We start from the raw sequence: 16342 nt of genomic DNA, 5'->3' as shown, positions 1-16342 counted from the left end.
TTGAAGGACTGGGAGATAAAGTTAGAGAGGCCAGACTGAGCTGGTTTGGACGTGTGCAGAGGAGGAACAGTGGGTGTATTGGTAGAAGGATGTTAGAGATGCAGCTGCCAGGAAAAATACAAAGAAGAGCTATATGGATGCAGTTAGAGAGGACATGGAGGTAGTTAGAGTGAGGACAGAGGACACAGAAGACAGAGTTAGATGGAGGAGGATGACTCGCTGTGGTGACCTCTGAAAAGGAAACAGCTGAAAGATGAAGAAAACGACTTCTTTGTGTTTCTAGAACACAAAATGATGGTCGGCATGTGCAAAATAGGCTGCCACATTGTCACATCTCCACCAGAAAAGTTGTTAACGTTCTGTACTTTGGAAAGCATTTTTTTTTTTAATATCAGGAGGTTAAAAGGCAGCAGAAAATCTCTGGAATGGCAGGCCCTGTTGTCCTTGTTCAGACAAATTTGCTTTTAATTAAAAGATTTTTTTACTTGTATAAAAAAAGTTTTCATTTTCTATTCTGTACAAAAGCCTGCCTTGCAGAAATATTTGACACTGTATTCCCTCCGTGTGAATGATGCCTACAGGCCACAGCAAATTACTCCCATGTTCTGAAGCTCTGCCTCCATAAAGAGGTTCTGGTCTGAAATATTTCTGACATTATATAATGTAACGGGAGAAGATATCATGCCTTGACTTCCTTGTTTGTGGTGTGGCCTATTTCATGATAAACTCTCTTCTGCTAAAAAGGACCTCTCCTAAGCAGGAGGCTAACACTGCTTATCTGCAGCTCCATCTACATATAAACTCTAAATTAGAAATGTCCTTCAGTTTCTTAATCTGGAAAAAATCAGACTGACTTTGGCTGGTAAGGCTGGAACATTTGAAAAAAATCTGGAATCCCTTTCTGTCCTGTGTCTGATGTGCAGGATGTTGAATCATTCATTTTCCAATTTTAAATGACTAATTTTGTTTTTTTATGTCTGTGAGGTCCTACTAGTCCCAAACAGCTAGGGGAAATTAGGAATGCGCACCAAACAAAAGGTCAGAAACCTAAAACAACACAGTCATCATGGGTACAGAAGCGTGCCAAAGATTGAAGGCCTGTATTGAAAATGTTTGGTTTTACGGCATACCGCATTACATTATTAAATTATTATTATTAAACAGGGAGCTCTAAACAGAGTCCCCTGCTTCCAGAGTTGCTGGCTCCACGTGGGAGAGCTGAAGAGCTGAACACATTCTTCGACTGGTTAATGTGAAATGAAGAACAAGCGGTTGTGAAAACTCCCGTTTTGAGATGCTTCAGCACTTTATGTTTTCAAACATTGACTGATTTGTTTGTGTAAATTATGGATTCTCTGAGTCTCATTATTGGGATTATATTAGTGTTGTGGATCATTTGTTTACATTTTGTGTCACGAGGCAGAAGTAAATTCTTCCATCTTGTTTACTTCTATGAAGTGTGTTATTTCTCATCATGTCTGTGTTTCCTCAGAATCAGCTCCACACTTTTAATGACGTGTGCAACAACGAGTCCCTGGTGTCCGACACAGAAACGTAAGTTAGATGCCTGTTCATAGAGGAGCATGCCTCTAAATCTATCTATTTATAACTATCTGTTGCAGTAATATAACAGAGGAAAGCAAAGACATATTCCTGTGTGTCCCCCCCGCCCCCAATCGTCTTTGTGCTGAGTAATGGTTAATCTGTGTTTTACCTCACTGGGCATCTCATTATTCCTTTCAGGTCCATAGCAAAGGAATTAGCTGACTGGCTGATCCAAAACAATGTAGTGGAGCACATATTTGGACCAAATTTGCACATTGAGGTGAGAACTGTGGGGTGAACTGACATCCCCAAGATGTTCTAATTGGGTTTTATTCCAATCTCTAAACTGTCTCCTCTGGTTACTTAACTTGAACAATGAGGCTATATATATTTTTCTTCCTTGTGCTGATTGTGTGTGTTTTGTAGATCATTAAACAGTGCCAAGTGATCCTGAACTTTTTGGCTGCCGAGGGCCGACTCAGCACACAGCATATAGACTGTATCTGGGCTGCAGCTCAGGTAAAGTGAAACAGATGTTCACACGACTGCACACAGCTTTATTCTGCTGAATGGTTTGTTACTGGAGAGAACCGGACCGAGACACCTGAAGCTTTTTATGTTTCTGCTGTCAAAACAATAAAGCAGCAGAGTCGAACAAACAAGGCCTCTTGTTTTTACTCCTTTTGTGTGTCCCTAGTTGAAACACTGCAGCCGCTACATCCACGACCTTTTCCCATCACTTATTAAAAACCTGGACCCAGTGCCTCTCCGCCATGTCCTAAACCTGGTGTCCGGCCTGCACCCGAGTGCCCACACCGAGCAGGTACTGTAACAAACACAGACTCTGCACTTCACCAATCAGTTGTTTTTCCTCCCTGTGGGTTTGAAACACTGCCGTTCTTTGTCTTGCTCAGACGTTATATCTGGCCTCCATGCTGATAAAGGCTCTGTGGAACAACGCCCTTGCAGCAAAGGCCCAGCTCTCCAAACAGAGCTCCTTTGCCTCTCTGCTGAACACAAACATCCCCATGGGGAACAAGAAAGGTCAGCCTGGATTTTCCTCAGTGTGAAGCCTCTAGAAACAGTATTTTCCAAGGCTTTGCAGAGTCCCCATTTTAGCATGTGTGCTTGAGTTCAGAGACTAAATATTTATATTAGAAAGGACAATGAAACTGTGGCCAAAGAAAAATGTGGAAAATTATAGACTGTTAACTTTCAGCTGGTGGTCTACAACCAAAAATGATTTTTATTATCTCTACCTATAAACAGTTATTGCTTTCGCTTGTAAAATGCCAGAAAGTGCTCTTTCATCTTGGAGTGATTACTTAGGGTTTCTGTTCAAAACACAAACACTCTATCACCATGTACTACAAAAAGCATATCTTTACATTTGAGTTCTGAATAAAAACTTTAGGTACATTTTATCTTTTAAACAGTTCAGATAATTAGTGTTGTTAATGCTCTCCATCCAAAAACAAATTAACAGGAAAAAATATGCAAAAAGGTCTTGTTATACTTTAAAACTTTCCTTTTTTTTACTCTATCACCGTCTGACTTTAACATTTATTAGTGTTCCTGTTGATTCATCTGCAAATTTATCAGAGGTTGGGTGTGTTTCAGGTTCGCCTGCTGCCAGCCCAGACAGCAGCGACAACAGTGATACGCAGCACAGCGGAGGCAGCGACATGGAGATGGACGAGCAGATGATGGTGACTGGCAGCAAGAGGAGCCAGCAGAGGCTGTCAGATACAGAGGTAGTGTTCATCGTCTTTTATTTCAAGGGTCTTTTACTTGAAGAAATGCACATTGCCTGCTGCCTTGCATGCCAAACATTTAAACAGATGTTGTGTTCAGAGTATGTGCTGAAGATGTCTCTCAGCTACTACCGCATCAAAGTTATAGATGTATATCAATTATTTACTTTCTGACAGGTTTATTAAAATCAGTCCAATGGTTCATGAAGTATTTTGCTAACAAACAAACAGGTTGAGTCCAACAGCTAATGCCAAAGCTTTGAGCAAAGATGTCACACAATGTGTTGGGGACGACACTCAGCTCCTACCACCTGAAAATCTGTGAAATTGACTAATTTATAGCCATTTTGGGGTTTGCTCAGATTGCTTTGGTGTGGAGGCTATCTTGAATAAGGTTGACTCCAAAAGTTAATGAGTTGTAGATGTCGACCTAATGATTGCTTCCTGAAAGTTCCATAAAAATCTGTTCAGTGGTTCATGAGATATTTTGCTAACAGTACAAACAAACACACACACACAGACATGGGTAAAGACAAAGACAGGCAATAAAGAGGTCTTTTTAAATCTGGTGTAGAAGCACAATAATGTTTAACATAAGTTTACCTTATATTCTCAGGATTCAGAAGCTTTGTTTGTGTAGCCCCTGTTCCAGGTGTGACAAAGGGTTTTGTGTTTGTTTTCTCTCTCAGGAGTCGATGCAGGGCAGCTCCGATGAGACGGCCAACAGTGTGGAGGAGGGCAGCAGCGGGCCGGGCAGCAGCAGCGGCCGCAGCGAGGCCTCCAGTAACGAGGCTGCCTCCAGCCGAGCCAGCCAATCGGCCGGCAGCCCTGGCAGCGAGATGCACTCTGACGACATGGCCGACAGCGAGGCCTTGAAGGAGGAAGAGGATGACGAAGAGGAGGAGGACGATGAGGATGAGGACGACGATGAGGAGGAGGAAGAGGACGAAGGGAACCGGTCAGCTGTTGAAGACAGTCAGCAGAAGGCGGTGCGGGAGCAGACTGAGTCGAGGAAGAGGAAGGCGGGGGAGGCTCTCGGCGAGGGGCCCAGTCACGGGGTGGGGCCCTCTGGCTCGGGGGGAGGAACCAAAACCAAAGTTCTGTCCTTCAGTCCTGAGACTTCGGCCGTCATGGTCACTGCAGCATCGTCCACTTTAGAGGGCCGTATGAGGATGCTGGATGCTTGCTCTTCGTCGTCCTCTGCTCGGCCTGAGGGGATGGAGCCCCAGCAACAAGGGGAGGACATCAGTCCCTCTCAGCTGGTCCAGGGGCCCCAAGAGCCTCCCTGTCTGCCAAGACCCGGGGACTTCCTCGGAGAAGCCATGAGCAGTGAGCTTTTTAATTGTCGCCGATTCATGGGGCCCCAGCACCACCATCATCACCATCATCATCACCACCACCACCACGAGGGGTAAGACTGCAACCATTTTTTTGCTTTATTAACTAAACTTTGTAGCTCCGCATCTTTATATATGTTTAATAATTTAACTTCTCTCATTGTTCTGTAACCCTTCCCCCCCATCAGTCCCATGGTGGAGGACATGCTGAGCGCTGATGACGTCAGCTGCAGCAGCTCCCAGGTCAGCGCCAAGTCGGAGAAGAACATGGCTGACTTTGATGGGGAGGAGTCTGGCTGTGAGGAAGAGCTGGTCCAGATCAACTCCCATGCTGAGCTCAGCTCCCACCTGCAGCAGCACCTCCCCAACCTGGCCTCCATCTATCATGAGCATCTGGTGCAAGGTGAGCAGCACTCCAGGCAGCATGAAACAAACCCAAGTTATTTTAAACTAAATCTTCATTTTTTTTCATTTAAAAAGTTGAAACAGTAAATGAAGGTCAGCCTACGAGAACTATAGAATCTAACCCTGTGAACTGTGTGTTTTTCCTCAGGTCCAGCTGTTCATAAACATCAGTATTCCAGCCACGCTGTGACTGACATCAACCTAGATAATGTTTGTAAAAAAGGAAACACCCTGCTGTGGGACCTGGTGCAGGATGAAGATGCGGTACGACTAGATTTAATGTCTGCAGCTCGATTTTAGTGATATCTCAGTTATTAATCGATGCTCTAACAAGCAAAAAAAACTACTACTTTCAAGTTTTTTGTTGTTAAAATGCTTGAAAAATTTATTCAGATTCGGCGTTCTGTATCAATGACTAGCAGGGATTCAGTTTAAAGGAGTAATTCCAACATTTTAAAGCAAGGTTCTGTGGAAACATTAGGAACATTTAACATCTTACCTGTTGTAAATGGCTCTTTGAATGGTTTGAAGAAATAGTTTAATTCTGGCAGGACTGATAAGCTTACAACTAGTCTGAAGTACTGTAGATTTCTACTGTTTTTTTTAAAAAAAAGCTCCAATCTTGAAAAAGATTTAGTGCTTCATTTGTACGTCATTTCACAAATCTTTCCGTCACTGTCAGTTTTTCATTACACACTATTTTACATAGAATTAGGTGGTTATTTGCAAGTGTAAATAGTACCAGCAGCTGGAAAATCATGATGTTTCTGCCGGAATAACTGTGCAAGGCAAATTAATGGCGGCCTAAAGGGTTGGATAATAAGATTTGCATTTGCAGTGTTTTTAAGATTGCAAAATCTGCTTTATAAGTGGGTAAGATGTTAATTGTTCATAATTTTCATACAGATGCCCACTTCCGAATGTTGGTTGACGTTTGAAAAGTGTTTTTACTTTTCCTCTAAGATGATAACCTTTAAAATGTTTAATTAGTTTAACTATTTGTTCGGCTTCACTTTGGTCATACATGTTTAAGGTGGTATTATTGGTAAATAAAACCAAACAAAAAATGTCAATATTGAGGAGTTATATGATAAATAAAGTGTTGTTCTAACCAAGTATCAAGTGTGTATTAAGTATATATGTAAATATACTTACCAAGTAAGTATTGCTTCATTCAGTCCTAAAGTTTTGTATGTCAGGATAACAAAATGAAATCATTTGGTCCTCATTAGAGAATAAAGTAAGCATGGATGTTTTGCTCAGATATAAATCTGTTGGTTGACGTTTGAAATGGGTCGCTTGTGTTCAGATTCATCTCTCTGAGGGTCTGATCAATGAGGCAGAGAAGCTACTGTGTTCTCTCGTCTGCTGGTTCACCGACAGGCAGATCCGAATGCGCTTCATCGAGGGCTGCCTGGACAACCTGGCCCATCATAGGTACGGATAACGGTCAGACATACAGATTTTGGCAATTGTTTCCCTTTTTTTTTTTTACTGTTCCCATCGAACAAGTTTTGAAGAGAAAGTGTTTGTTCCTGAAGCACTTTATTTTGTCTCTTCTTGTCTTGGTCCCAGTGGTAAACATGGCATTGTCTTCATGTCTTTCCCCAGGTCGGTTGTGGTTTCTTTGCGCCTTCTACCAAAACTTTTTGGCACTTTTCAGCAGTTTGGCTCCAGCTACGACACTCACTGGATCACCATGTAAGTCACACTGCCTTCCTTTAGGTGTTGGAACCTCTCAGAATCCACATCAAACCTGTGAAAAGCAAACAAAACAAGTTTGTGTTTTGTCACAAAATTATCAGTTTTAAGAGGACATTCCCAAATTAAATTAGTTGAAATTAGTTTACTTCGACAATGTCATCTATCTAAGAGGGGTAAAGAATTAAAAATATGTGAATGTTCTTTTAGGTTTCACCAGTTTGGCATATTTGACTTATTAAACGTTCAGGAGAAGCACCTCCCTGCCTGATCCTTGTGTTGGTGTGATTCTCCTGTCAGGTGGGCTGAGAAGGAGCTGCACATGATGAAACTGTTCTTCGACGACCTGCAACACTACATCCAAGAAGTCCGAGAACACCGGCACAAGTTTGCACTGTGAGTCTGTCAGAGGTTGAACTTTTCTTAACTCTGCAGATTTGTTCTTCAGCTGCAAATGTTGAGGGGAATATTTGTAGGATTTTGTGCAGACTCTTACCTATGTTATGGCGTCATTACGAAATCTGTTTTGCCTGCTGTTGCAGATACAGTCACAGTGCAGAGGTCCAGGTCCGCCTGCAGTTCCTCACCTGTGTCTTCTCAACACTGGGATCACCAGACCACTTCAGTAAGTCCTTGCTTTTTGTCAGTGGACAGACAGACGTATTCTTAAACTGATGTGTGTCATTGTTTTGAACATGTCTGTGAACTCCCTTTTTCCTTCAGGGATTTTATTTTCTCATCTAGCAATTAAACTGATTCTTGAGCAGATAAAAGTACAATTCATATGATATAAATACAATCATACATCAGTGCAGGACTGTGTTTTTGTTTCTCTTCCTAGTTCACAGATTCTGAAATGTAACACTGAAATATGTGAAAGAAAACAGCAATGTAAAAAACAGATTGAACAAAAGTGAATTTTATCAGCCTTGTTGACATTCTTGTTTCAAACAAACAAAACTAGATTTTACTGTAGTTTGAAGATGAACTCTTAAATTTGCCTCTTGTTTTCCTGAGTTTTTGAGAAGGTGATTCTTATATATATATATATATATATATATATATATATATATATATATATATATATATATATATATATATATATATATATATATGTGTGTGTGTGTGTGTGTAGCCTGACTTGAAAATAAAAGTTAAGTTATTTGAAGTTTGAGAGAAGTTTTACAATATATGTAAGAATGTGGTGTAATGATGATCTCCTGCTCCTCTGTGTTCCACATGTGTTTAAAAGGTTTTAATCTCCATGTTTGGAGCTGCAGGAGACGAGGAGTTTGCCCCTGATTGAAATGAACCGACATGAAAGCTTTCTACACGGATCAGACTGAGCTGTAACGGTCTGTGTTTGTGTGTCAGGGCTGAGTCTGGAGCAGGTGGACATCCTGTGGCACTGTCTGGTGGAGGACGCTGAATGTTATGATGACGCGCTGCACTGGTTCCTCAATCAGGTCCGCAGCAAGGACCAGCACGCTATGGGCATGGAGACGTACAAGCACCTGTTTCTGGAGAAGGTACACACGCTCCTATGTTAAAGACTTAGCTGGTTTTAAGTGCGATGCTTTTGTTGAAGTCCAGCTGATGGAGTTTCACTTGTTTCTCTCTTGAACATTTTGAATAAATCTGAGAATCCAACGGAGATAATTCTTTTAGGTTACATGTTTTAGCTACAAACTAGTTTGCTAATGGCGTAAAAACAGTTTCCCCTGATTAAACCTAAATATACTGATAACCAAAATATGGATATTTAAGTCAGTTTAATCTCGGCGAGGATGGTCTGAGTTTCTGATGGTATAACTTTGAGGAAAAAGATCTTTCACAGTATTAAAACAAAATTTTCAAATGGTTCACATGAGTTATTTGCTTGTTTAAAAACAGAGTGGAAATATTATTACTCTTTTCTAAATATTATATATAAATAATAAATATTATATTGCCACAAGTTTTTATTTTGGGAACCACCCCATGGAGCTTTTACCAGTTTTAGGTTACAGTCCAGTTTTATCTGAGTTCCTTGAATAAAGAATTAAACTTTAAACTTCTCTTTAAATCTGAATTTACTGTAAATACCTTTAAATTAAACCTGAATCTTTTCATTTTAAACCTTTATTAATTTATTCACATAATAGCAATATGTGTTAACAGTCACATAGAGTCTGTGTAAATTATTTCAGACCTAAATGTTTTCAGTTGGACTGGAAACACATTAGTGTTACCCAGCTGTGTGCTGATGTGTCTGAATTTGTCTCCAGATGCCCCAGCTGAAACCAGAAACCATCAGCATGACGGGCCTGAACCTCTTTCAGCACCTCTGTAACCTGGCTCGCCTCGCCACCAGCACCCTGGATAATGCGTCTAGTTGTGAGGTGAACAGTCTCTGCTCATTCAGCTTTCACAAACACAGACAGGAGCAGGGAGGCCTACAAACAGCCACCGCCTTATTACTGTGAGCTAATTCAGTCCTGTGTGTGTCTCCAGCTCTGCGGGATGGACCAGCTATGGGGGATCGCCCTGAGAGCTCAGTCTGCTGATATCAGCCGCGCAGCCATCCAGTACATCAACTCCTACTACATCAACGGTCAGGAAGACTACTTCAAACGATCTGTACAACTAAACCCTAAGTTTTATCTTCTGACAAATGTTTGAACAGCCTGCTTCTCTGTGTGTCTGCAGCTGGGAAGACGGGTCTGGAGAAGGAGCAGGAGTTTATCAGGAAGTGTATGGAGAGCCTTCTGATGGCGTCAGCCAACCTGGAGAAGGATTCTCAGTCTAGCCTGACCAGCATTGAGAGGGGACTGCTCATGCTCAAAACTCACCTGGAGGCCTTCAGACGCAGGTACACACAGACGCTCAAATGAGTAATACTCTGGGGAAAGTACATTATTTTTACTTCATTAAAACACTGAAACATTTTGACATATCAACAAACTGTTGTTTCCTGTCTGCGGCAGGTTTGCGTACCACCTACGACAGTGGCAGATCGAGGGGACGGGAATCAGCAGCCACCTGAAGGCTCTGAGTGATAAACAGTCTCTGCCACTCAGGATCGTCTGTCAACCCGCCGGCCTGCCAGACAAGGTAACACATTTCATCTGACAGCCACAGAATTTCTGCTGTACAACGTCATTTAACACATCTGAGAGAAGAAACTATATAGCTGCATTATTGGGTTTTTTTTTAATTGTGTAAATTGCAAAACTCGTTTTCTTTTATATCAAAGCTTTCATCCTCAGTTTCCATGTTGGTTTTTCCCCCACAGATGACCATCGAGATGTATCCCAGCGACCAGGTGGCCGACCTGCGGGCCGAGGTAACTCACTGGTACGAGAACCTGCAGAAGGAGCAGATGAACCAGCAGGCTCAGCTGCAGGAGTTTGGTCAGAGCAGCCGGCAGGCGGGAGACTTCCCAGGTCAGTTATTTCTTTTAGTTTTTAACTCAAAGGCAGGAACTGGAGCTAAACAGTTTTGACACAGTCAGTAACTCGTGCCTGAAGTCTGTCCTGTGTCCTGCAGGTGGTTTAATGGGGCCAGTTAGAATGATCTCCTCTGGTCATGAGCTCACTACAGACTATGATGAAAAGACACTACATGAGCTGGGATTCAAAGACATGCAGGTGACTGTTTAGTTTCTCATTCCTATCATCAGAGGAAAAACATTAAAAAAAGAAGTTTCTGGTCACAGTTAAACACCAAAGATGACTCATCACCGTATCATGTTTTTGTGTTCGATTACAGATGGTGTTTGTCTCTCTGGGAGCTCCACGGAGGGAGAGGAAAGGGGAGGGCGTCCAGTTGCCAGCCTCCTGTCTGCCGCCTCCTCAGAAGGAGCACATTCCCATGCTGCTGCTCCTCCAGGAGCCCCATCTCACCACGCTCTTCGACCTGCTGGAGATGCTGGCCTGCTTCAAACCACCCAGCCCCCACACAGAGAAGGTGCAGGAGAGCCCGGAGGTGAGAAGCAGACAGGCAGAGACGGTGGACATACGTTGTTGAGCAGTAACTTTACTGGCCTGCACTCGGAGAAAAGAACTGAGCTTTGTTACCTTAAAAGGACTTTGAGCTCAGACGCATTGAAGACACTGTTTTATTGTCTCTAAACCCCAGTATAAATATAAATGTATTTTCAAATCCAGAGTGCTCGCTGTGAGGAGCTTCACCTCCATGCAGAGAATCTCTCCCGTCGGGTGTGGGAGCTGCTGATGCTTCTTCCCACGTGTCCCAAGATGCTGCAGGCTTTTCAGAACATCTCAGATGAAACGGTCAGTCACCGCGCTCAGCAAATACCTCCCATAAGTTTGTTGTAGAAGAAAGCGAACACTGAACTTTTTTATTTTTTGGTATTGTAGAATGAAGAAGGCTTGTGCTGGAAGGAGCTGCTGAGAATTAAAAGTCCTCACAAGCTGCTGTACGCTCTGGAAATCATCGAAGCTCTGGGCAAACCTAACAGACGGATCCACAGAGAGTCGACTGTAAGAGGGAAACACCCAACATGAAGCTTTGTCTTTATTATTGTTTGATGCGTCTTTCTTTTTATTGTTTATTTGTTTTGGGAAGAACTTTCAGATTATCAAGAGGGACCATGTAGATTTTTTTCAAAACTTTCAATTGCACGTCATGATTTTTGATCAGCCAGATTTTTTTTTTGTTTGTTTTTTTTTACTCCACTATTAGTCATTAAGAAACATGACTGCATAAACTTTAATGTTTTTTTTTTTTTTTTTAAATAAATGCTTCATTTGGATCTCGTTTGTCTTCTGTAATTAACCCTTGGATGTGTGTTTTCAGGGCAGCTACAGTGATCTGTACCCAGACTCTGACGACTCCAGTGAGGATCAGATAGAAAACAGCAAGAACACCTGGAGCTGCAAGGTACAACATACTGAGAACAAAGCATCGATGAAAAAAATTCTCCTGACCTTTTGAATTAAATGACACTATCCTCCTCTCACTCCAGTTTGTTTCATCGGGAGGTCTGCAGCTGCTCCTGGAGATCTTTAACTCAGGCATCCTTGAACCCAAAGACCAGGAGTCCTGGACTGTGGTGAGAGCACAACAGAAAGTTTGGGTTTGGCACCAGACCAATATTTATAAATATAAATAAAAAAAACCCTGATAAACCCTGCCAATCACATGAACTCCTTTGTGGAGGTTATACTAACTACATTTTTTCTTCCTTCAGATGTTTTCTGATAATCTTCCTGTTTTTGTCTGTAGTGGCAGCTGGACTGCCTCGCCTGCCTGCTGAAGCTGATCTGCCAGTTTGCTGTGGACCCTGCAGACCTGGACCTGGCCTACCATGATGTCTTCTCCTGGTCCGGCCTCACAGACAGCCAACGCAAACGGGCGTGGCCTGGCAAGTCTCGCAAATCCACTGTAGAACACGGGAAGGGTCTTCACATCCCTCGCCTGACGGAGGTAAATAATCTCACCAGTTCTGCTGCAGAAACGTTCAACTAACAGCAGCTCTGAAGTCTCACCTGATGTGTCTGCACAGGTGTTCCTCGGTCTTGTCCAGGGCACCAACCTGATCCAGCGGCTCATCAATGTGGCCTACACCTACGACAACCTCGCACACAGGTATGCTGATCAGGACATAAAAAAAAATATTTTTAGTGATTTAAAATAAGTTTTCTACAAAAGATCCTTAACAGGATTTGTTCTGCTTCTGCAGAGTTCTGAAGGCTCAGTCTGATCATCGTTCTCGGCATGAAGGTGAGATTTTTAAAACAAAAACATTGTTTATCCAGAAACAGTTTAAATGTTAACCAGAAAGAGTCCTGCTTGTGTAAGGTGAATGTGTGCCATGACAGTGAGGTTTGTTTACCTGCAGTCACCCACTACTCCATGTGGCTGCTGGTGAGCTGGGCTCACTGCTCGTCCACAGTGAAGTCCAGCCTGGCTGACAGCGACCACCTCCATGACTGGCTGAAGAAACTCACCCTGCTAGTCCCTGAGGTGAGCCATCCCACCACCCACAGCTCTGAGCGCAACCATCCACCCTGAGTTTAAACCTGAGAGAGGGGGCTTGAGATTAATAAAATAAATCTTTTTATCAAGCAATAAACAGCTCATTATTGCCCACTGCTAACTGATTAACTTCTGGAATTAACCCAGTTCAAGATGGCCACCACAGCTAATCCACCTTAGCAAATACAAACATGTATACAGTTAGGGCCAGAAATATTTGAACAGTGACACAAGTTTTGTTATTTTAGCTGTTTACAAAAACCTGTTCAGAAATACAATTATATATATATAATATGGGCTGAAAGTGCACACTCCCAGCTGCAATATGAGAGTTTCCACATCCAAATCGGAGAAAGGGTTTAGGAATCATAGCTCTGTAATGCATAGCCTCCTCTTTTTCAAGGGACCAAAAGTAATTGGACAATTGACTCTAAGGGCTGCAATTAACTCAGAAGGTGTCTCCCTCGTTAACCTGTAATCAATTAAGTAGTTAAAAGATCTGGGGTTGATTCCAGGTGTGTGGTTTTGCATTTGGAAGCTGTTGCTGTGACCAGACAACATGCGGTCAAAGGAACTCTCAATTGAGGTGAAGCAGAACATCCTGAGGCTGAAAAAAAGAAAAAATACATCAGAGAGATAGCAGACATGCTTGGAGTAGCAAAATCAACAGTCGGGTACATTCTGAGAAAAAAGGAATTCACTGGTGAGCTTGGGAACTCAAAAAGGCCTGGGCGTCCACGGAAGACAACGGTGGTGGATGATCGCCGCATACTTTCTTTGGTGAAGAAGAACCCGTTCACAACATCAACTGAAGTCCAGAACACTTTCAGGGAAGTAGGTGTATCTGTCTCTAAGTCAACAGTAAAGAGAAGACTCCATGAAAGTAAATACAAAGGGTTCACATCTAGATGCAAACCATTCATCAATTCCAAAAATAGACAGGCCAGAGTTAAATTTGCCGAAAAACACCTCAAGAAGCCAGCCCAGTTCTGGAAAAGTATTCTATGGACAGATGAGACAAAGATCAACCTGTACCAGAATGATGGGAAGAAAAAAGTTTGGAGAAGAAAGGGAACGGCACATGATCCAAGGCACACCACATCCTCTGTAAAACATGGTGGAGGCAACGTGATGGCATGGGCATGCATGGCTTTCAATGGGACTGGGTCACTTGTGTTTATTGATGACATAACAGCAGACAAGAGTAGCCGGATGAATTCTGAAGTGTACCGGGATATACTTTCAGCCCAGATTCAGCCAAATGCTGCAAAGCTGATCGGACGGCGCTTCACAGTACAGATGGACAATGACCCCAAGCATACAGCCAAAGCTACCCAGGAGTTCATGAGTGCAAAAAAGTGGAACATTCTGCAATGGCCAAGTCAATCACCAGATCTTAACCCAATTGAGCATGCATTTCACTTGCTCAAATCCAGACTTCAGACAGAAAGACCCACAAACAAGCAAGACCTGAAGGCTGCGGCTGTGAAGGCCTGGCAAAGCATTAAGAAGGAGGAAACGCAGCGTTTGGTGATGTCCATGGGTTCCAGACTTAAGGCAGTGATTGCCTCCAAAAGATTCGCAACAAAATATTGAAAAAAAAATATTTTGTTTGGGTTATGTTTATTTGTCCAATTACTTTTGAGCTCCTAAAATGTGGAGTGTTTGTAAAGAAATGTGTACAATTCCTACATTTTCTATCAGATATTTTTGTTCAACCCTTTAAATTAAACGTTACAATCTGCACTTGAATTCTGTTGTAGAGGTTTCATTTCAAATCCAATGCGGTGGCATGCAGAGCCCAACTTGTGAAAATTGTGTTACTGTCCAAATATTTCTGGCCCTAACTGTACCTCAGTCAGTTTTACAGCTATAGAGCTAAAATTAGGTGTGGCCGTAGCTGAGAGTCATCTTCAGCACATACTTTGAGGACTAACTGATCGCATTAGTTCTTGGTTTAAAACTTGGCCAGAAATTATTGGAGTCAGCTATGTCTGTTAGCAAAATATGTCATAAAACCACTAAGCAAATTTTAATGACATTTACAACCAATTACGAATTCAAGATAGCCACCACAACCAACTGACTTTAGAAAACACAAAAAGTCTCTAACTCAGTTACTTTTACAGATATTGGACTAAAATCTGATGTGATGGTCATCCTCAACACATACTGAGCATGAAATATTGTGGTATGGGGTGAGATTGCACATTGTTATTTTCAAGGTTTAACCAAAACAGTTTCACTCCTGTCATTTCTCAACGTAGGATAATCTCAGTTTAAATCTGTACTGGAAGGCGGTGGGCGATATGCATTCTTTCAAGAAATGCTCAGACTTTATTTTATTTTATTCTTTACTGGATTTTGACCTGAAAACAAAATCTCATAAAAGACAAAACATCTGTCAAATGTTCCAGCTGAGTCATTGTGTTTTTGTTGGTCTTGTTTTCAGCCGGCAGTGAGGCACGAGGCGTGTAACGGCCTCTACAAGCTCTCTCTCTCTGGGTTGGAGGGTGGAGAATCCATCAACAGGTCCTTCTTGCTGCTCGCTGCCTCCACACTGCTCAAGTTCCTGCCTGATGCTCAGGCCCTCAAACCTCTGAGGGTGGGTATCACACACCAGCACACAGCTGCATGTTTGCAAGCTACACGCTGTGTCAGTAGTCCTTGGGACTACGATCTGTCTCAATTTAAGCTTTGCTAGACTGAATCCAGTTTGCTTCTATGAGACGTCATTAATGTCCGAAATACTGGGACACAAAGACTGGACATGAGTGAACCTGTAGCAGCTATAAAGTGTCTCATCTTTTCATCTGGAGTTGAATCGTGGCGATGCTTTGCAGGTGGAGGACTATGAGGAGGAGCCTTTGTTGAGGACCGGCTGTAAGGAATACTTCTGGCTGCTCTGCAAACTCATCGATAACATCCATGTTAAAGATGCCAGTCAGGTGGGAACGTCACACCGCCATCCTGATGATCATGTTGATCATGTTGATCAGTAGCAAGTTTCTAAACGGACTCTGTTGAGTAGTGTGTGGTGTGTTTATGGTTTTGTATTGAACTGCTGCTAGTGTTGGTCTGTTTGAACTCACAGAAGGTCTCTCCTTCTCTGTCGCTGACCGGCTCGATGCAGACCACCCTGCTGGACCTTGACGCTCTCGCCCGACACCTCGCTGACTGCATCCGGAGGTCAGACAGTCGTAATCGTGCAATTTTTCTCTGTGAGAAATAACGAATTGCAGAGCAAACCAGTGTTTACTCTTTGTTCCTCTGTAGTCGAGAGATCTTAGATCAGCAGGATGGGACCATCGAGGACGATGGGCTGACGGGCCTCCTGCGTCTCGCCACCAGCGTTCTCAAACACAAACCCCCCTTTAAGTTCTCCCGCGAGGGGCAGGAGTTCCTGCGTGACGTCTACAACCTGCTCTTCCTCCTCCCCAGCCTGGCCGACCGGGCGCAGCCCAAATGCAAGTCCCACTCTGCCAGGGCGGCCGCCTATGACCTGCTGGTGGAGATGGTGAAGGGCTCGGTGGAAAACTACCGGCTGCTCCACAACTGGGTCATGTCGCAGCACATGCAGTGTGAGGAAGCTGAGTTTTTTACTTGTTGGTTTATTTT

General features: G+C 42.9%; 1 protein-coding gene across 4 annotated transcripts in view; it reads left to right on the top strand.

Annotated features, from left to right (window-relative positions):
• Nucleotides 1–16342, top strand: part of usp34 (ubiquitin specific peptidase 34) — a 68274-nt gene that overhangs the window by 24154 nt on the left and 27778 nt on the right. For 2 of the 4 annotated variants that reach the window (XM_017433760.3, XM_017433762.3), the window contains exons 8-40: nucleotides 1493–1554; nucleotides 1744–1825; nucleotides 1972–2064; nucleotides 2243–2368; nucleotides 2460–2589; nucleotides 3166–3299; nucleotides 3989–4710; nucleotides 4825–5039; nucleotides 5190–5305; nucleotides 6351–6478; nucleotides 6653–6742; nucleotides 7043–7138; nucleotides 7285–7367; nucleotides 8117–8271; nucleotides 9010–9123; nucleotides 9236–9335; nucleotides 9431–9593; nucleotides 9709–9835; nucleotides 10017–10167; nucleotides 10271–10371; nucleotides 10493–10708; nucleotides 10891–11016; nucleotides 11104–11226; nucleotides 11543–11626; nucleotides 11712–11798; nucleotides 11972–12172; nucleotides 12252–12334; nucleotides 12429–12469; nucleotides 12588–12712; nucleotides 15177–15329; nucleotides 15568–15672; nucleotides 15858–15913; nucleotides 16001–16305. In XM_017433760.3, coding sequence (XP_017289249.1) covers nucleotides 1493–1554; nucleotides 1744–1825; nucleotides 1972–2064; nucleotides 2243–2368; nucleotides 2460–2589; nucleotides 3166–3299; nucleotides 3989–4710; nucleotides 4825–5039; nucleotides 5190–5305; nucleotides 6351–6478; nucleotides 6653–6742; nucleotides 7043–7138; nucleotides 7285–7367; nucleotides 8117–8271; nucleotides 9010–9123; nucleotides 9236–9335; nucleotides 9431–9593; nucleotides 9709–9835; nucleotides 10017–10167; nucleotides 10271–10371; nucleotides 10493–10708; nucleotides 10891–11016; nucleotides 11104–11226; nucleotides 11543–11626; nucleotides 11712–11798; nucleotides 11972–12172; nucleotides 12252–12334; nucleotides 12429–12469; nucleotides 12588–12712; nucleotides 15177–15329; nucleotides 15568–15672; nucleotides 15858–15913; nucleotides 16001–16305 — 4693 coding nt within the window. Of the gene's footprint in view, nucleotides 1–1492; nucleotides 1555–1743; nucleotides 1826–1971; nucleotides 2065–2242; nucleotides 2369–2459; nucleotides 2590–3165; nucleotides 3300–3988; nucleotides 4711–4824; nucleotides 5040–5189; nucleotides 5306–6350; nucleotides 6479–6652; nucleotides 6743–7042; nucleotides 7139–7284; nucleotides 7368–8116; nucleotides 8272–9009; nucleotides 9124–9235; nucleotides 9336–9430; nucleotides 9594–9708; nucleotides 9836–10016; nucleotides 10168–10270; nucleotides 10372–10492; nucleotides 10709–10890; nucleotides 11017–11103; nucleotides 11227–11542; nucleotides 11627–11711; nucleotides 11799–11971; nucleotides 12173–12251; nucleotides 12335–12428; nucleotides 12470–12587; nucleotides 12713–15176; nucleotides 15330–15567; nucleotides 15673–15818; nucleotides 15914–16000; nucleotides 16306–16342 lie in introns of all 4 variants that reach the window. The other 2 variants (XM_017433759.3, XM_017433761.2) reach the window with 1 other exon arrangement.

The sequence above is a fragment of the Kryptolebias marmoratus genome, linkage group LG3 (assembly GCF_001649575.2).
Source record: "Kryptolebias marmoratus isolate JLee-2015 linkage group LG3, ASM164957v2, whole genome shotgun sequence".
Classification (NCBI taxonomy): domain Eukaryota; kingdom Metazoa; phylum Chordata; class Actinopteri; order Cyprinodontiformes; family Rivulidae; genus Kryptolebias; species Kryptolebias marmoratus.
Note: the sequence above shows the minus strand (reverse complement) of the source record. Positions and strands in the feature narration are given on the sequence as shown.